At 35.9% G+C, this 21100-nt stretch overlaps 3 protein-coding genes across 5 annotated transcripts; all 3 read right to left on the bottom strand.

Moving 5' to 3' along the window:
• Positions 1 to 2192: 2192 nt before the first annotated feature.
• On the bottom strand, positions 2193 to 3514 carry LOC109218261 (dehydrodolichyl diphosphate synthase 6-like). Its single transcript, XM_019382613.1, has 2 exons — positions 3413 to 3514; positions 2193 to 3151 (listed from the first exon to the last, which is right to left on the bottom strand). The coding sequence occupies exon 2, from the start codon at positions 3093 to 3095 to the stop codon at positions 2232 to 2234; it is 864 nt and encodes a 287-aa protein (XP_019238158.1). The 5' UTR covers positions 3096 to 3151; positions 3413 to 3514; the 3' UTR covers positions 2193 to 2231.
• Positions 3515 to 3934: 420 nt separating this feature from the next.
• LOC109218262 (protein RKD5) lies at positions 3935 to 16539 on the bottom strand. Of its 3 annotated transcripts, none has more exons than XM_019382616.1 (5): positions 14645 to 16539; positions 10206 to 10461; positions 8500 to 8732; positions 4794 to 5002; positions 3935 to 4516 (listed from the first exon to the last, which is right to left on the bottom strand). In XM_019382616.1, the coding sequence occupies exons 2-5, from the start codon at positions 10457 to 10459 to the stop codon at positions 4316 to 4318; spliced, it is 897 nt and encodes a 298-aa protein (XP_019238161.1). In that variant the 5' UTR covers positions 10460 to 10461; positions 14645 to 16539; the 3' UTR covers positions 3935 to 4315. The 3 variants fall into 3 exon arrangements, with proteins under 3 accessions (XP_019238161.1, XP_019238159.1, XP_019238160.1); XM_019382614.1 differs by lacking the exon at positions 14645 to 16539 and adding an exon at positions 10622 to 10971; XM_019382615.1 differs by lacking the exon at positions 14645 to 16539 and adding an exon at positions 10622 to 10971 and having other exon boundaries at positions 8500 to 8651.
• Positions 16540 to 16643: 104 nt separating this feature from the next.
• LOC109218264 lies at positions 16644 to 20218 on the bottom strand. The gene is made up of 7 exons (XM_019382617.1): positions 19906 to 20218; positions 19481 to 19560; positions 18824 to 18894; positions 18116 to 18186; positions 17957 to 18038; positions 17670 to 17719; positions 16644 to 17042 (listed from the first exon to the last, which is right to left on the bottom strand). Exons 1-7 carry the CDS (start codon positions 20011 to 20013, stop codon positions 16971 to 16973), a joined length of 534 nt encoding a protein of 177 aa, XP_019238162.1. The 5' UTR covers positions 20014 to 20218; the 3' UTR covers positions 16644 to 16970.
• Between the last annotated feature and the right edge of the window lie 882 nt (positions 20219 to 21100).

The raw sequence follows: 21100 nt of genomic DNA, 5'->3' as shown, positions 1-21100 counted from the left end.
AAACCGATCGGTTCCAAAGGTAAGAAATCCTTGAAAAATAATAGGAGCAAATGAACAAAATGATCATAATAAGGAGGAAATGAGCTCTTGAAGAGCTCACGACATAACATTTCATGAAACTCCAAAAGAAGTTTTGGGACCCGAAAATAAAGAAAGTGATGAATTCTCAACAAGTTATGTCGCTTAGGAACAGATACAAAATGATCGTCGACGATATATCTGATACAATATAGTGCACAATATTATAAAAGATTGTGAGGATCGGACCTGTAGTCCAGACACCTAAAGATGTCATGCCATTTAAATGCAAGTCATAACCTATATGACTCGTTTTATTAAATCTATATGAATATCCCTGAAGGATTTAAAATGCTTGAAGCATATAATTCAAAGTCTCGAGAAATGTACTCGATCAAATTACAAAGATCTTTGTACGGTTTAAATCAATCTGGACGCATGTGATATAATCACCTCAATGAGTAATTGCTGAAAGAAGGTTATACTTATTATTGATATTGATGACATAAATCTTGTTGGAACTCCAGAAGAGCTCCAAAAGGCAATTGAATATCTTCAGAAAGAATTTGAGATGAAAGATCTCGGAAAGACAAAACTTTGTCTTGGTCTGCAAATTCAATATTTAGCAGACAGAATCTTTATCCATCAATCTGCCTATACAGAAAGGGTCTTAAAAAGCTTTTACATGGACAAAGCACACCCATTGAGTACACCAATGGTTGTTCGATCACTTGAAGTGAATAAGGATCCGTTCCGACCTCCATAAGAGGATGAGGAACTCCTTGGTCCTGAAATACTCTATTTCAGTACAATGAATACACTTATGTATCTTGCTAATGCTAACAAAGATAGTGCAGATCTTGTTGGTTATGCAGATGCAGGTTATTTAGCTGATCCCCATAAAGCTCGATCTCAAACCGGGGACGTATTTACATATGGAGGTACTATCATATCATGGCACTTCACAAAGCAATCTATTGTTGCTACTTCTTCAAATCATGCTGAGATAATAGCTACTCATGAAGCAAGTAGCAAATGCCTATGGTTGAGATCAATAATTTATTTTATTCGAGAAAAATGTGATTTGAAATGTGAGAAAAGACCCAAAATTTTATACGAAGACAATGATGCATGCATAGCCCAATTGAAGAGAAGATTTATAAAAGGAGATAGAACGAAGCGCATTTCACCAAAATTATTCTACACACATGATCTTCAGAAAAATGGTGACATTGATGTGCAACAAATCCGTTCAAGTGACAATACAGCAGATTTATTCACTAAATCTTTGCCAACTTCAACTTTTGAGAAGATGGTAAACAAGATAGGAATGCGGAGACTCAAATATTTGAAACAAGATTTTCATTAGGGGGAGTAAAATACGCGATGCACTCTTTTTTCCTTACTAAGGTTTTTTCCGACGCGATTTTCCTTATATGGTTTTTAATGAGGCACCTAGCAATGCGTATTACTAAATGTGTGTACTCTTTTTCCTTCACTAGGATTTTTTCCCACGGGGTTTTTCCTAGTAAGGTTTTAATGAGGCACAATATCTTTTAATAAACATCCAAGGGGGAGTGTTATAAATATATATATTATATTATGAATGTTCATTTAGTACTCCGTTGTAAATAAGTTTCCTGAAGAAGCTTATCCGTATGGGACTCCGCCGTAAATATATTTATCTATTTGGTACTCTATTGAAAATAAGCCTCCTGAAGAAGCTTATCATTTCGGTACTCCGTTATGGATAAACATTAGCCCCGGTAGAAGATTATCTATATCTGGTACAGTAATAGCTTACAAGCAACTTAAACAACAGCTTGCAGTAGCAACTTACAAGCAGTTTACAAGCAAGTTACAAGCAGCTTACACAGCAGCTTGCAGTAACAGCTTGCAGTAGCAGCTTCCTTCTATAAATAGAGGAGACTTCAGTTCATTATGTACATCAGTTTAAAAGTTGAATAATATATCAGTTTTTCTTTATACTTGTCTTTGGTTTATACTTTACGGTCGCTATTTTATAAAATAAAATAAAAAACAGTTTTTGGGTTAAACATCAACCTTATCATTTGAGGGGTGTTAAAATTTCGAAATAATGACTGATCATCCTTAATATCAGAGTCATTAAATTTGGATATAATGATTAGCAGTGAACTACTGATCTGAGGAAAAACAGGACAAAGACTAATAAAGGTAAAATAGCAGTGATTTTACAACTGCTTCTTTTCCTTCTCCAAATGAGGATACAGTCGCTGGAAATTCAAGACTGCCCATACCAAGTGTCGTAAACCAATCTCAGGGAACAATACCTTTGGAGAATACAGTAAACAGCTTGTAGTCTGCCAAAGAAGGAAATTGCTAAGACGAGTTTCACCCGAAGTTCGAATTAGAACATCAGGATCAGGTGCCAATCCCATGTATGTATGCCTCTCTATATCTACCAGCTTTATGATATGTTTTAGCTCCTGTTTTTCTTCAGTTATTTCACCATTTTGAGCTTGGTTTGCGTCAAGTTCTTGTATCTCCTTCCATTTCTCTAGGCAGGATGATTGAACGGCGTGCAAAATCTCATCAGTAGAAGTGTAGGCCATACAGATTAAGAGAGTGCTATTGGTGTTGTTGACAGTGGCTAGCATTGCCTTCTCAGCTGCAACTCTAACTCGCTCGTTAAGGAGCTTCAGGTTCCCTACAAAATGTACCCTCACTCCATATTCATTGACAATGCTTTCTTGCTTGATTAGTCCTTCAATTTTCTCCAGCATTAAGTCCATTAAGTACTGAACTTCCTCCGGTCTTCTTCTGAAATTATCGATACTGAATGCATATATTGTCATGTATTTGACACCTAATTCGTAGCAATACTTGAGCATGCACATGACAGCCAAAAAACCAGCTCTATATCCAGTAGCCTCGGCTATATTCCGTTTCTTAGCGTACCTCCTATTCCCATCCAGAATAAAGGCGATGTGGTTTGGTATTGGACCTACAGATAAAATTCGGAACAGAAATTTACGCGTGTAAATGATTGAACTCCCAACCAACCTCCTTGCTAAACTATCACTTGTCTTCAACATTTTCTAATCCCAAACCAAACTCAAACAGTTGTAGTTTAAGTGTCAGAACCTGCAGTCTGCATTCATATCAAAGTCAAAGTTTTGAAATGCATTAGAATTTTTATAGACAAACATCAAGAACCATAAAAAAATTGAGATCGCCATTCAAATGTGGTTTCTTTTTGGTCAAGAACTCGATATTTCCCCAGCCAGTAATGTGCAAATAAAGATTACATATAAAATACAAGAACGACGAACATTGAAGAAAAAAGGAATAAAACAGACATGTATTATCAGACAGAAATACTCAAAAGATGCTGTTGGAGGAAAGTCTGTACCATCAAATGGGCACTGAGATGGCCAAAAGCTGATGATTGTGATTTTCGCTAAGCAAATGTAAAAGCCAGGGATCTATATTTGGTTATCAGCGTCATCCTTGTGTGGCAGAATTATAAGGCCTGCATTACATATAAAATTCACAGTCTTCGTATGTTATCCTTCTTTTACCTAAAAATCTACCTAATTTGCATACCTCAAAAACCTGTGTATCTGTTCCTTATGACTAAAGAAAAAAACGAAACAGGATCAAGAGTAAAGTAAATTTTCTAGCCTAATTAAAGGGCTAGGCTGAAGCTAAAAACAAATTTTTGGAGTAACGATGAGAGTCTCCATTCTTCTCCGGTTGCAAATAAATAGAAGGAACAACCAAACTAAGATAGCAAACCTTGCTCGGATTACATCTGATTTATCTTTTTCTTTAATCCACAGACAAAATCAGTGCAAGTTATTTCTAAGTAACTCATAACACATGCAATACATAGGTGACGGAACATATTTTGTTGTTGAAAATTTAAATTGCCATGAAATAACGATTATATAAATTGAATTACAATCAAATCAGAACAATCAACCTCCTTGCTGCCAACAGTGTTTAAATTCTATGCTGAATTGACAACAAAACAAGGCTTCAACAGTTAGTCAATAAGCGTAGCTTGTGGCAACAAAACCACCAGTTGAAAAACCAATCCCAGATTGTCCTATGAATAACTTGATCAAGCTGTTCATTTAAACACCCTCAGAATAGGACGCTGAGTCGAAGAATAACAAAAATGCGCCACCAGGGAAGTGGAAAATGATGGGAAGGATTGCCATCTCTGTGAAAAGGCTAGCTAGCTAATGTCTACTTACATTTTCTCCGATGCTCCTTTAACTATCTAATGTTCGATACACTAGAACAGTGGTCACGTTCGACATTGGTTCTCAAGAACTCTAGCTTTATATCTTCTCTTGAAGATATCTTGTCTAAACTTTTTAGTTTCCTTCTGTATGTCCATGAAAGGCTTCTTTTCTATGCTTTCTCTTTCATATTCTATCCTTCTTTTTCTCTCTTCCACTGCGATAGCTGCTAACTCGTCTTCCTCCTGTTGTCGTTGCATCTCTTCCTACAAAAACATACGTCCAAGCAATAAAACAAACATAAGAAACATTGTCAAGTCATCTTACTTGTGAACCAATATCAGAACAAGATCAAAATATATGGTTTCTTCTAGCATTGGATCAGAGACATTGAATGTTACAAGAGCATTATTTGGTCAAGCCGTCCAAGTAACATTTACCAATTTTCTACATCTAGCTATTTAATAAAGAACTTCGAAACAAAAAAAGAAAAACTTTTGTTCAATGAAATAGGAGCAAATATATATGAGTTGAAGAGGATACCTGGAGATCATGTATGAGACTGTCTAGAGACTTGATCTTCCTATGTGGCCATCGAGGGATGCCGAACTCTCTGCATTTCTTTTTGAGTACTGTAAGTCCAACCTTCAAACTTTTTGAAGCCTCCACAATTGGAAGGTCAAAGTACTTGGCAAGATCTTCCAAAGCGAGTCTTGCTATGTCTTTGGTTGCCGCCCTCCGTTTCTTGTTCTCTACAAATTCATAATCCTTTTAGCAAGTGTCTATGCTTTTATCAGAGAAAAAAACGTTTACATTCATACATGTTAAAAGTATTTAAAGACTGGTACATCTGGTAATTAGAGCGGAAGTTCCTAGAAAACTAATTTTCTAACATCAGACAGACAGAAACTAGCTTAATGCAACTGCTGCTAATTAAACATATCTTAGGTCATAGTATCCAACAGTATTAGGACACCAAGAAAATGAACTAGATTAACTATTCGTTCAACGTATAAACAATTAACATATATTGAGCAGCTTTTAACCCTGCTAAAAGAAAAGGAACACAAAACATAGAGAACATTCAAAAACAAACATACCTAAGAGTGATTTCTTTTCTACAAGGCAATTAAGTTGTGTTGTCCCCATTTACCTTGCAGTAAAAAATACTAAGACTGATCTGTAGCCAAGAAAATAAGTCCATACACAACGGCAATTAAGGCCGATATTGCTCCAGTCCCTGCCCTAAAACTAAAAGAGGGTAAATAGAATCAACAAGTTGTTATTGCACTGTTGTGTTTAGCTCAGTTCTAAATCATAGAGCAGTCTTCCACTAACAACATATCAAGATGCTTGCCTCTGATTTCAGCTTTGTGTTAGTTATTCTCTATCCTTTAAGCATTTATAGTTTTATACAGCTTTGCATTAGGTACCAAGAAGAGCAAATATGAAGCTAGGGAACTATTTGGAGGATAAAAGAAGGAATTTGAAGCTATTTGGAGCAGATGATCAATAAAAGAAGAAGGTGCACAGAAGAGAAGGTCCACTGCGCCAACTGGGTAGCTCACGGAGCGCTGGTATTGCTGCGTAGTGCTGAAAAACCAGCTGCCGGCCGGACCTTCACTTCTCCACACCACCTTCTTTTATTGCTCAAAATAGCTCAGTTTCCTACTTTTAGCCCTATAGTTCCATTAGCTCCATTTTGGCCCTTCTTGGTACCTAACACCACAATAATCCACAAATTAGGCCAATTACAATTAAAACACCAAGCAAATCATTCAAAAAAGGCAAAAATGCATAAAATATACAACACAGTTTTGACTCGTCAACCAACCTAGTATAATTTTCACATCCTTTAGCAAATACGAACAAACTAAGCGCGAACCAAGTTCATTAGACTGAATTGGTGACCAAATAACTCACCAAACCGATAGTGAACTGCTCCTGCACTACCACAGAAGGAAAATTGTCCATCTAGTTTACAGTGAATGCACTCCGTTTTTTCCTTTATCAGCATCTCTTTACACATCCGATATTTTAAACAAAATAAGCTAAATATGGAATCATATTTGTAATGACAAGACTTTATGACATCCTTAAAGATATGAACATGTTTTTACTCTTCAAACACTTAGTCTTATTATGGAACTAAAGATAATATTTTTGGAATAAAGTCCTCACATTTCACTCCTAGAACAGTAAGTTAAGCTAGGAAAAGAAAAAAAAATGTGCCAGGTTTCCTGGAAATAATGTCACAGATGACAGAAGGTACCTTCCTCTTTGAAACAGAGAAAAGAGCAGACCAGTAAAAGACTACTAAATAATAAGCAGATAAACTGATGGAAGCGAGCTCACATATTGCAAAACCACAGAAAAGAGAAATGATGAAATCCATGCATGCAACTGAAGTCTATGGATCAATTAATTGCCATTTTTTATCAAAGTGAGAAATTTGCATCATACTGATAGGCATTAAAACCATGATCCAGAACACATAATTCAAAATCAAGAAGGAAAGAAAATGCACAAAGCATAGCAAATATAACATAAACTCATAGGTGTTTGCAAGTAGCGCTGGAGTTATGACTTCCAAAGGAAAAGGAATAAATGCTCTGATAGAAGAGCTATGTGACAAATGAGAACCACCCATCAAGTACTTACGAAATCCGCGTTTGCAAGTTCCTTGTCCATAGTAAAGCCAAAATCCAGAGAATGCTCTTTGAATCTATAGCTTTATTTAGTATATTATAACTACATTCTATCTTAAAGAGAATGATGATACAGAACAGCCTGATGGAGAACACAGAAGACACAGTACTTCGGCAAATCATGTAAATCTCCCGTCCAGCGTGATATATGAACTCTTACTTGGCCTCAAAGTCCTTCTCATCAAAGGTGAAATATGTATGATCATATCGCTAGAGGTTACGATATTGTTTTTGCCACGTCCATTTAGAATATTTGGATTGCCAATTAATAAGGACGCTATACATCGCCATAACAATGATATTGCGATATCCAATTCCAAAAGCTGGCAATAAAACAAACGAACTTCTAACAGTTAATGCTTTTGATTTTAAATACAGACTTTTACCGGTGGTTAGGATAGGACATACAGCCAGTGTCATCAAAAAGTCCTAAACCCGTAAGATCCAAAATATTTATAGACATATCTCCTTTTGGAAACCAAAAGATACAAGTATACACAACAGAGTGACGATGGACATATACATGTAAGATCAATATACAAGTAACCTAACATAAAGAGTGATTCGTTAATAGGAAACCTAGAAATTCACATGAAAATATCTGGTCAGGTCATTTCGCAGAGTTGCCATTGTATTAACCGTCATTTTAAAGTTCCTCTGATCCACTATGTAATGAGAACTATATCTACTATGGTAAAACACATCCGCACAAATAATGAGTTCTTTGCTTGAAAGTTCCATCTTCCCATGCAACATATGTGTTGTTCAAAATTGGTTTAGTTTGTTACTTTCAAAACAGATCACTTGATTTTTTAGGGGGAATATACCCCGAGTCCCCGATGGAGATTGTTATGTTTCATTAATTTAAATGCATCCCTTTTATAGAGCTTGGTTAGTAAACACACTAATAATGAAGACTGCATTAAGCTGAGGCCAAAACCATGCCGCTATTGTAAGATAGCCTTGAGTGATTGGGATCATACAGAGCATGAAACGATTCTCTCCGCGGACCTAGTGAATGCTTGAGAACTACTGGTAAAGGAATTGAAAATGTATGACTCACCACGAGAAACTTTGCACATCAAATGTCTAGCTAAATTCATGAGATGTCGGAACTTGTACCAATGATATGTTTCCAAGAAGCACCATGTGTTAGAAATAAAAGGCTTAGAATGATTCCTTGTATGTATAAATCCATCACAAAATACGACAAACTATTCCTAGTATCCGCCATTTTAATCAGCAATACATATTTTTATAGCTTCTTTTGAGGCCATAAACAATCCTAGCTTGAAAGATCACATTCATAGTAGAATAAGTTCCACTAAACCACCATTCAGATTAACTGTAAATAAACCAGCATGAATTTCAATATGATCTCATCTAGTTATTAGTGAATGTCTTAGCATCCAGCATGAACAATGAAGAAAAGATACAGCTTACTTCTGTATGCTATTAATATGAACTTCATGTTCAATATCCAATTGTTTGATACAGAAATTGAAAGACCTTCCTGTATATAAACAAAGTTGGAATTTAACCTGACGCATTTTGGTCATTTTCTTCAATGTCCGAGTCTGAATAAGGGAGAGAGTTAAGATCCAGAAAGGGCACGCGGCGTTTCACGTCTGGCTGATTGCTTTTAATATTGTTACCTCCACTTTCCTCGGTGCTTGACCTTCCCGACGAATCCCTGAATTCGACATTTAGTGCTAACTCAGATATAGCACGCAGATCATTGGCTAATGTTGGAATAAAATCCATCTTAGGGTTTCTGGATACATAAAGTAAAATAATTAAGTAAGAAAATAGAGAATGAGTTAAAGAGGGACATCACCAAGTCACATAAATGCAGGTAGTGACAGGAAACACAATTTTTAATGCTGAAACAAAAACAATTACATCAATGGAACGACAAGTAAATAATCTCCAATTTCTGAGATGAAATAGGAAACAGCACAAACAGTAACAATAACCCACAAAATATAAAAATTAACTACAGAAATAATAGCATCCCCAGTGAATTATAATTGCAGCTCCAGTTGGAGCCTTGGAGGGATCAACAATTAGGACTAGCCTGAAACTTCAAGGCAAGAGTATTATGAGCCTAAATGAAATTCACCTATGTTCAATCAAAAGTATTTCTAGTCACACGAAAAACCTCACAACTTATTATTGAACCAATATATAAGATGCAACAAAAAGAATTTATTTGCCTTGCACAGGTCCTTTGTTGCATGTTTGGCCGAGGGAGCATACCATGAAGCCAGAAACGGCTATATAATTGCATCAGAACCTCTACAGGCAAGTAAATTCATCTTATAAATGCTCGGAGCATAGCCAAAGTAAGTCATTTTTCAGAATCTACTGCCGCTTTTTAGCTGGTCTGGCTTTAGTAAAGGATGAACGACAGATAGTAACCAAGAATGACGAGTCGTGGATTACCAGAGAACTAAAGATATAAGGCATTTTCAAGGGTTCAAATAAGAAAAGGATAGTTTTTTTAAGGGGAATTAAGAAAAAAGAGAACATTATGGCATCACTTTTTAATTAATCAAAAACCAAATTACTGTATCAGTACTAATTTGAACACAACAGGCACAGCCTGCTATGACATAAACAATGACCTCCAGTCATGCAAACCTGCAAACTTTACACAGTCATGAAATCATCACGAAAGATTCGAGAGAACTAGAAAAATATTTTCTCCCTCCCAATTTGTATGCCACCTTTCCTGCTCGGGTCATACCAAAATATTTGACATCCCATTTCTATTCACCCTAACGACTTTCAAAAAATCAAATTCATCAAAAGAACATTCAATGCTTAAATTTTGATGTGACATTTCCAATGTCAAACAAACTTTTTTCATAAAAAGGTAAAATCTTTCATTAACAATAGCACCAGGGAGATGCACAATATAAAAGCTATTTACAACAAAATTCAGTTGTTCCCTTTAACTCAGGGAACTATTGCAGTCTATCAAGTGAGTTGTGTCATTTACAACATTAAGTTTGGACTAAACAGGCGAAAGGTGCTGATTCACATTCTCTGTAAAACGAACTTTCTAACAACTAGTTTAACATTTCCTGCTTTATCATTAATATAACGTATAAGTCAAATAATCATATCAAACTCTGCATCTATTGAAACACCATTACATAAATCGGGGCATAAGAATACCAGTTTCCTATTGTACTAAAGATGATAAAGCAAGAAAATTTATAGTCAGAAAATGAAAACGTACTCAGCAAACGAAAGCCACTCAGGACTAGCATTAGTACTGGTGGATTGATGGCGGCCGGAGTCATACACAAACATGCATTTCCATACACCATTTTCAATCCCTACAAACTGAGCAGAGACGTCAAATTTGTGCAATGTGATAACTGGAGCAAACCCAGTTTCCTCAAAGTTACTAGTTTCATGAAACAAATATTCCCTCTCTTCCATTTCTTCTTTTCCTCCTTCTGTCCGGTATACATGCACCGACCTAAACATCACTGTTAAAAGAACAGAGTATATTAGCTAAGAAAAATCTATGCATTTGAACGAAAACAAAAACATGAATCCAAGACTTTGTTTTAACACCGACCCATATCAAGATTTTGGGTTTATAACGTAAAAAAACATGAGAAAACAGAGAGAGATTAGGATATATACCAGGATACAAGAAGTTCTGGAAAATGACAAGAGCTGTGAGGGTACGGTTCTGTGAAGAAGCCATGAGAGAAAGAACAGAAACTGAAAGTGAAAAGAGAGAGTTTTGACAGAGGAAAGAAAATGAGTAATTGGGAAGCAAAAAGGTTGAATGAAGAGAGGCGCATTCCCATTGCATGAGGCTCAGTTGTCATTTCCCGGGGAGGAGAGAGAGAGAGAGAGAGAAGCAGAAGGGTGTGTATTTATTGTTCTTTTCCTATTTCTTCTGTTTCATTCTATCACTATAGTTATTGACCTTTTCCTTTTTTGTTGAGTGTTGACTAAACACTCTCCAAATCTTCTTTTGGGACTTGATTTCCGTAATACAGCTTTGTCATAAGTTGTACACTAAATTTTGTTTCAGAAACTTTTTTCAAATTATTATAAAAAAAACCAAACACCAAAAGAAAGAGTTTTTCTGTTTTTTCAATTGAATAACTTCCCTTTCTGGCGCTTAGTTGAAAAACAGTTTTTTGCAAAATGTTCAAATAAAATTGGATGAAACACTTTCGTAAGATTTTTTTAAGCAAACACCATAATAGGGAAAGAAAAAAGAAAGGGCTTGAACCATTCCAAAGAATCTCGTTCTTTATGTTTTGAAAATACATGTAATAATCAATTCATTTTTAGCAGTTACTTTAAGATCCTAGAGGTTCACTTTATCATTATTTAAAAGGTGAAGGAGATATTACTACTAAACTCAAAAGATCAAGAGAGTCGAACGAAATTTACTACACAAACATTTTTAAGCTTGAGCTACAATTAGAAAAAGAAATCAATGTTTATAGTGACTTTCATTTTATTTTCCAACAATGAAAAAGGGAAGCATGGTGAAAGAGTAGGGACTCCCAATCTTGGTTTTGTTCCAAAGCATTTGAAAAGTTTAAGGGGGAGGGCACCAATGCTCATGCAAAACACATCACGCGTTCCATCGAAGTACACAAAAGTAAAATTGACAAAACATCTGAAACGCCGCCAGTGGAAGAAGAAGTACTGTATTTCTTAGAAGCAAACAGTTGTGATAAGAGTATCGAGAGGACCAAACGTGCCTTGTGAAAATAACATAAGCTTTTGGTTGCATGTTGGACACGTGGCGACAGGTGAAAGAGTCTCATAGGCTTCACAGGCCTTCACTACATTTTTTCACTTATACTGCAGCGCCTACTGACTACTAGTAACGGATAGTACCTTTAAAATGTACTCGTATAACCGATTGGAAGTGCGACGTCAGGGACGTTTGGGATTCTTCCACTCTAACTCGATCTTTTTATTTACCCAACTAGATGGAAGTGTGTCTGTACATTTTTTATACACACACACTAGCTTCTAAGTCATGGAAAGTCTCGAATCAAACATCGCAAAAAATAATTGCAAAAGTAAAAAGAACTCACTGCAATTTACAGCTAAACCCCTCAAGTTTATAGAGGAAGAACTAACTGCCTCTCTAAGTTTACGTGCAGCTTACCGAAAGTTTACACTACGTATTAAGGTAAAATATTTACTTGTTATTGGTTAAAAATAGACGTTGAACACCCTTGCATAACCCACTGTCAAAGGGTGTTCAAAATTTGAACCCTTATTGAATTTCCTGACTTCGCCACTGCAGCTTACAATTTCTTAACTTTGGAAGCTAAGATAGAAACTAGGTTCAAGTCATGGAAAGTCTCGAATCAACCACCGCAAAAAATAATTGTAAAAGTAGACAAACTCTTTAACACTCCCAAGTCTCGTGCCAACCCTCTACGCTACTTCTTGTTCATTTGTAGGCGGAAGAAACTAGAAAGACTAGCTATAGCTATTACTCTTACAACAACGAAGCATTTCAAGTAAACACTTCAACATTGGAATATAGGGACAGAAACCACCTCAACTATATTCTCGTCGGTCATTGTCCATGCAACAACAACAACAACAATAACAAAAAAAAAAAAATCAGTGTAATCCCACTGTATTATTCTGCCAACTGTCAGCTAAAATGACAACATATCCAGCAGCATCAATTTGGTCTCTAGTCCTCCAGTATAACACCACAACTAGAGTCTGAGGAGGGTAATGTATACGCAGAGTGAGGGCTAGAAAGGTTGTTTTCCAAGACCCTCGACTCAAAGTACAGCTCTTGAAATATCTACACAAAAATAGCACAAGAACACCAAATGGGTCAATGTCTGAGGATCTAGCCTTCTCCTACATCACTATAAGCCCTTTGATATGCACGCAAACAGGCCATGACAAAGAAGGTAAAGCACAAGATGAAAGAAGAAAAAAGGTGGCAGCTATCAGGGAGAAAAGAAGATAGGGACTAATGTAAAAGAGGTCCATTTAAGAAAAGCAGAATGGATGTTACCTTTTCTGTAGCAACCAGAAGATCATGGGAGTATGGACTCCCATCTGCCATGGGGGTACAAATGATTTATCTAGTACATCCTAAAACTGATGGACGGAATTTGGAAAAGTCAGGACAACACGCCAGGCATAGATCACAAACTCGGGGATCATTTGGTAGCATGTCGCATGAACTGAGATAATTAGCTCATGGATAACTGATTAATTATTTGGGGATCGTAATGTGTATCACAACCCGATATTCTGTGCTTGCCGTTTGGTACAGTTTGCTTAATCCCATGTGGTACCTTAACAGCAATCCACCCAATCTTGTGTTTTACACGAAAATTGAAATATCAGTCCAAGTATAATCTTCATGCAAAACAAGGGATTGTATAATATATAAGAAACTAGATTAATTAACTACACTACAATATTTGATTTTTCCATCACAAATTCATCTCCATCCAATGTCCATCAATCTAACACTAATTATCCATAATTTTCAACCATGAACTATAATTTACAGAAGAAGAATCGCAACCTGGTTAATAGAATGTAATAATTGTTGGGAAGAAAATAGAGAGAGAAGAAGATTGTTGCATAGTTAGCAAAACGTAAGTATTTCAGGACATAAAAGTAGAATGTTTTCGGGGAAAAGGAGAAGAGAAGAATAACAAAGGGAAAAAATCATAGGGAAAAAAAATAAAGGGGTGGAGAACATTAAATTGCAAGGGCAGGAGAAAGAAATACAAGGAAGACCAATGAAAGGAAAGAGACATTAAATTGCAAGGGCAGGAGAAAGAAATACAAGGAAGACCAATGAAAGGAAAGAGACAGAGCAATCAGCTGAAGGGAGGGAACAAGAGGAGGGGATGGGAGGCAGAAAATCATAATCTCAGCTACATGGTCTTTTCTCTCTTGGGGGGTGGATCGACCGACAACAGGTAAAGCAATCTGCAGGGAAGAGGAGTCGCCGGAGGTAGCAAGATGTAACTGGAAAGGCTCAGTGTTGGAGGGAGATGAAGGGCAAGGAGGAAGAGAAATGAAGCAAAAGCTATCCTTAGCCCTATTATAAGTGGGGATCTAAAGGGTAATTCTCACACTTCTTGAAAAGGAATACTCACACTTAATCCCATAGAATCTACTCCATGAATATTGATACCACACCCTTCCTCCGGGATAAAATAATGACTAAATTGGGCGATAAGCAATCCAACTGCTCTAGTCTGACTTTCAACTCTAAACAAAACACAGATGATAAACTTCAAGAGTAGTTAATTCCAATCCGCCAACCAACTAATGTACTATGCTCAGCGACACTAATGAACATGCTTTTTTTATGTTTACACTAGTGAACATGTTAGATATTCTATATGATAAGTTGATAACCTCTATCTAAATGTGCAGAAGATTCCAGGCCGAAATAATCCATAACCCTGAAGGAAACAAAATTGACTGACAGCAAAGGCCTAAAATGCGAAAGGCGCTTGATAGCCATTTCAGTATTTTTACAAACAAAAAGCATTATCAAAACGAATAGCACATTTCCTTTAGCGAAATGAAACAAGAACTGAAGAAAATTCATATTGAAACAAAATGGAAGCTGGTAGCTGTGTAGAGCAAACCAAAAACAAAAAAGGTAAAAGAGGGTATTCCAGATACCTTAGTAAGCTCTTGAGTATACAAGACACTCCAAAGTAAAGCAGGTTTTGCATCTCTAGTTTCACTATAGTTCTCCACAGAATTATCATTTTCAGAACTTCCAGAAACCGGAACGCAAAACAGCGGATTGATGGCTGCATGTATTAGCTTCTTCCCCTGAACATCATCCTCACATATGGCTGAGAGATAAGTCAAAAACCTGAAAGAGAGAGCAACGAACAAATTGGGATAGGGTAAGATACTTGAGGAGTTAACCTAGAATTTGTAACTCCAATTTTAGTCAACTTAATTGTATCAATTACTTCTAAATTAGAGAGATTGAGAATCAAGTTACTGAAACACATTCTTTGAGTAGTCAACATGGTTTCAGAAGCTTGACGGGGAACGTTAGTATATGTAGCTGAACAAACTTGATAAGTGCCTGTAAATGACTAAGGTTGAGTCATATACACAACTTGCACATACTTCTTGATACCAACTTGGTGTTTATTAGTGAAATTTTAGAGTAAATGGAAGAAAAGAGAAGGTAGTTAACATGGGCAATAACATTCTAAAAGTGAAAGGCAGACTAAAGAGTGCATCCTAAAAAGCTAATGAATTACGAATAGTGATATGTTAACACGGATGTGACAGCAGACCCTACAGCACTAGAATAGTGGTGACTAAGTAGACATTAGGCAGGTGAACTCACACTCCAGAGGGGCAAACAGCTACATTGCTACTCAAGTGAAGGACATGGTGCTGTGACCTGCTCAGGGAAGAGAGCTAGAGAAAAATATTGATAAGCTAAAAAGTTTCAAATATTTAAATCACTTAAAAACAAAAAGTGGGTTATGCATCTATCTTACAAGCCAGTGTTTTGGATAGCGTGCGGCGACAAATAGCGACGAGAGCCCGCTTCACTAAGGCGAGAGGCGCGCAGCGAAGCGCTTGCATTCTTTATGTGAAGCGATAATTTATACAAAAAAATAAAATATTATATATATAACTAAAAACTCAATAACAATAATATATTAATAAATATATCAATTCACAATATGCAATTAATTCTACTCTATAACTGAAAAAGGAGGAAATTTTAGGTTTGAAGTTTCGAAGAAGTTCTCTGCCTCTGCCTCTGCAAAAACAGGGTGCAGTACTGCTGCTCAATAAAAAACAGAGCAACAAAAAAAGAAGAAGAGAAGAAGAACGAAAAAAAAAAACAGAGCACAAACAGACTCTCTGTCCTTTTTTTGCTGCACTGTTGCTCGACAAAAAACAGAGCAAAAAAAATAGAAAGAAGAAGAGAAGATCAGAAGAAAAGAAAAACGAAAAAAAACCAGAGCAACAGACAGACTCTTTGTTCTGCACTGTTGCTCGACAAAAACAAAACAAAAAAATAGAAAGAAGAAGAGAAGAAGAAAGAAAAGGAAGAAAGAAAGAGAGGAGAAAGAAGAAAAGAAGCTTACCTGGGCTGGGTGGACTTGGGTGCTCTGTTGTTTGAAGGTTGAAGAAGAAAGAAACGTGAAATTACTGCAAGCCCTAATGTTTTAAGCCCTAATCTGCGCCTTTTTCTTTCTTTTTTTCAAAAAGCAGACGCCACAGCTCGCCTCTCGCTACACAAGCAGAGGCGCTCACCTTTTACAATCGCAACGCAACAGAGCCAAAATAGCGCAGGCTGCTCGCATCGCATCGCCTCACGCTATTAGCGCTGAGGCGAGCGCTATTTATAACACTGTTACAAGCATTGCCGGTTTGCGACAAACAAAAGCAGTCAGTGGCAATATGTACATTGCATTAACCACACAATGAAGCAAATATCATATACACACTAAATCCTGACTGTGGATAGTACTTCTTTTTGCAGGAAAGGACGAAGTTTACAACCAATTTGAGAATGTTGTAGCTGAACCAAGCCAACTTAGCTCAACCCTAAGCAGCATCAACAACAAGGCTGACGTGATTGTGCAAATTATGTCTAGCACTGTCACTACAAAAATCCTCTTTTGTATACCAAATGCACACAATATAATTATATTTCAACTCAAAAAGCGGATCCACTTGACAAACATAAATATTACAAACTTATCCCTAAAAATCCAACAACCGAAAACTGCATTTGCTTTTCAAAACCAAAAGAAGCCATATAGAAGCACTCCTTTCTAACATGACTTCTAACTTATCGCATCTGTTCCTACTTTCCAGAAAAAGAAAAAGGGTACTCCTTACAGAAGTGTAGCACATTCAATGTACAAATCCTAATGAATTGACAATACAATGAAATAGATATCAAAAAGAAAGGGAAAAAAGGGTCAGTGCACACTAATATCACTTATACTTTCTCCTCCTAGTTGAATATTCTTCGGCAGATAGATTTGCTGACTCTCGTAGACAATATCAACCATGGAATAATCCCCACCTGCAATTGCAAGAAACAACAGTTCAAAATGTCATTCAGCCAAAACACAAGCAGCTTTGGGTTTTTTTTTTTTGGTGATATGTTACAAGTGCTGCCTTTTACGCACATTAGACTTGGCCCAATATAAAGAACCAAAGGTACAATAAGATCCAACAAGGTAATTCTCTTCAAAACTCAGGATAAAATAGGAAAAGAAAAGGACTGTAGATCCTATTAATCATATGTATGGGTTGGATGGATTGGACACTATACGATCACAACAATATACTTGAAGAATGTTGACAAATGTTAGCTTTCCGTGGGAAGTGAGGAATGACGAAAACTGCAGGGAAATAGTTTCCTAAATTCTTAGGTGCTTCTCTGAAAGCCCCAGGAAAATATAACAATACCTAGTGAATAAATCTTTTAAACCCTTCTATTATACTCTTTTTTCTATTACAACAACATCAACAACAACATACCCAGTATTTACTCTTTTTTCTATTAAGTTAATAAATAGGTAAGTCGTGAGGTTCAAGCAGAGGCTCAAACCGTAAGACCTACTCTCACATGTCTGCTTCGTTCAGTCATTATCTCCCCAAAAAGAAACAAATCGACATTAAAGAAATATTCGCGACTAATCATTACCATAACATTTTCATTGACAGGACCTCCAGCTCGCCAAGACAACATCTTACCTGTAAAAGTGGAAGAACAGCAGATCAGTACGCAACTGGTAGATTGCTCGGTTGAAATATAAACAAGGATATCCTAAAAGCCGGCGAAAGCAATCAAATGTACATTAGTCCATAAACCGCAATGAAAGACACAGCAAAGCAAATTGGAAAATGTGTACATTATAAGCATACATCACATTCACGAAATGTCATGCAGATATGACTACAGCTCAAAAATCTAGGAATTAACATCATTACCAAAAGGCTGTACGAGCTGCTTAGATATGGAAGCCACAGGAATACGCCAAAACCAGATAACCAGCAACAAGTATGTCAAGACCTGTGTGATTAGCGGGTGAATAAGAATATTACAACTTAAATGAAGCTTGTAAACCACTTAACTAACCCCATGCATACCTGCAAAATAGTTAGGCCTTTTGTGTATGTATCATATGACAATTTCGTCTCTTTGCTGCGAATTGCTTGATCTGCATCAGAGAATGATAAATGTCTAAATTTATTGATAAATTTCATGTTGAGCTGAAAGAGTTAGTATGCTGCACCTTGTTCCTCTACATTTGAAATGCTCTTGCATTCAACTCAATCTAGGCTTTTCACTATTCAAATTACTATAAAAAAATTGAAAAAATCAGCTATTTCCAAGTATTCTTTTGTCTCGTGGTTTCATAGCCATGGTAGGCTGAGTACAATGGACAGGATTTACATTCATTGGGAACTCATTGCAGAATGCTCGTTCTTTGCTTTGTAATGCTATTGATAATGAGGATCACCAATTCTTTTAAAGTAATCTTTCCCATCACAAATGTAACTTGGTGGGATATGATGACTGTTCTTTTGTCTACAAGAGGCAGCATAAATCTGGGCACAATCTGCTAAATTTGGGCATAAAATTCATGGAAGATGAATCACTTCATTAAGTGGGTGAAGAAATTTGTCCCTGGCAGTAACCAGTAAGTTCTATCAGCAATGTTCTATTCCAATATTCCTTCTAAAAGCTACTATATCAAGCCACGGCAGCACAGCCATGTAGTGTTTGTCATTCTAGGTATGGATTACTAGTAAAGTACTAGTTTTTATTCTAAAGAAGACAGATGTAAGCCATACTTTTAGCAAGTTCCTTCTCCTTGGCTGTAGCTAACCTCCTCAGTTTTGCAGCTTGTGCAAATGTTGACGGCCTGAAATACATGCGAAGGCACAATCAATTTTTCCATACCATAGAACTTCCCTAATGACATGATCAGTTTTATTTACCATATGAAAAGAAAAAACTATCATGTTTCCTCTGGAAACTCCACTTTCTAGTTTCATTATATATTATTGACTATCAACCCACTTATCAATCAAGTATAACTACAGTAACTCAACATAAAAGAAAATCTTTGAAAATTCACAGCAAAGAAGAATCAAAATGAAATCTTGCTTAGGATAAGCTTTGATGTACAGAGCAAAAGATACTAGTAATTTAAATGACTAAAACTACATATGCCCCAAAGGTGTAGCCCTGCAGTGAGTGATGTTGGATTCGACCATGGAGATCATGGTTCAAATTCTGGCAATACCAGCAAAGATAAAAAATCTCTAGGTGATATATTCTCATTTGTGGAAGCCTTGATTTAGGTACCTATGCTGGTGGGAGTAGCAGGTACCCGGTGGATTAGTAGGTACGCCATGCGCCCAAGATGGACGGACACTTTTGTTATTAAAAAGGGAAAAAAAAAAGACTAGATGTGAAGTCTGATTACTAAACAAGACATCACTTACTGTGACAAGGCACTTGCCTCCTTTAGCAGCTGCTTAATTTCTGCTCGCAACTGTATATCCTCGGAACTTGCGGAACCTTTCTGAAAAAAGTTTAACAGTTCATATCACAAACATCAATTGCAAAACAAGCAATTATTTCACAAATATTAAGATATCTATGATAGTTATAGAACAAACAAAACCGAAATGACTCAAACCTCCCCACTGAACAAATCAATCATTAACATATCGACAGATGTTTAATATCTCTCAAAAGTAAAAACTTAAAAGCTACTACTTCACCAAATCAAAATTAGGATTTAAAAAAAAAACTGATATTCATTATCGAGTCATTGTGAAATTAACTTAAACCGAAAATTGTTTAATATAAAATTTAAAAGGAAAATTGTGATATAAAGAACATGAAAAATGAAGAGAAGAATAACCTTTTTATTGATTTCGAAATAGCGGGAAAGGAATTGCAAAGCTACGACAATAAGGAATATCATCGGCGCGGCTATTGATCTCTCTACTTTAGCCGTTGATTCTTCCATTTTCGTCGCTGCTGTTTTTATGGTTCGAATTGCTCTTTTCTGCTTTACCTATTTTGGATTTCTCGATCCGTATCAGTTGTCCTCGTCGCCTTTGGAACCAATATGAGCTTGAATTTTCCAGCTTTTTTATCTTTCTCTTCTCTCTATTCTCCTGGTTTTTCGTCTCCTTTTTCCTTTTTTCTTTTTTCTTTTTTCTTTTTTCGGCCCTTGTTTTTCTTCTTCTTTTTTTCTAGCTGTTAGAGGTGTTAAAGGGAAAAAAAAAAGGGAAAAGCTGGACCAAATTAAACCTATTTAAAAATAGATGATGTGCTTGGATTGACTTGTTTTGTTGTAAATATCAAAAATTTGACAAAATTTAATTTCTTGGTATCAAACAAACAAATTACATAAAACGATTTTGAGCACTATATATATATATATATTCATTTTTACTTGTTTATACATTAATATGTTTATTCGCATAGAGTTTTAAAATTGATCAAATGATTAATTATTTAATATGTGTCTATTTTGTTAGTTACATAAGTTATTATGTGGAATGAGGGAACAAACAAGTAATAAGATATGTTTTCATTTTTGAAGTTGGCAAGGCAGCGATAATGAGGTGAAAATAGCATGGGTTAATCAGTTTTTGCACTTGTAATTAAAACATAGTTAGTATTTGTAAAGGCATTAAAATCATCACTAGTTTAGCTGAAATACGAAAAGTTTCTGGGTTATAGAGCTCCTGCGTATAAATTTGCAACATATTGTATTGAAACTCCAACGCATTATGAAATATTATGCTGGAATCTTATATATATATAAAAAATTGAACTCCAGCATATTATACTAGAATTTCTAGGGATTTTTAAGGTTGTTTTTGTTCATATTTTATCTTTATATGAAAAAGTAGCCAAATATCAATTACTTTTAAAATTGTGATTATTTTTCAATTATCAGTAGTAAATTAAGTTATTTCTGATTTTTTTTTCTTGATAATGAGTGGAGCAAGTACTTTTATTCCTACTTATAATGATTATAATGTAATATTTAAAGTGGTGCGACTTATTATGATATTAATTTTATGAGTCATATGACGAAGTTT

The sequence above is a fragment of the Nicotiana attenuata genome, unplaced genomic scaffold, assembly GCF_001879085.1.
Source record: "Nicotiana attenuata strain UT unplaced genomic scaffold, NIATTr2, whole genome shotgun sequence".
NCBI classification, from domain to species: domain Eukaryota; kingdom Viridiplantae; phylum Streptophyta; class Magnoliopsida; order Solanales; family Solanaceae; genus Nicotiana; species Nicotiana attenuata.
This window is presented reverse-complemented; position numbering and strand designations above follow the sequence as displayed.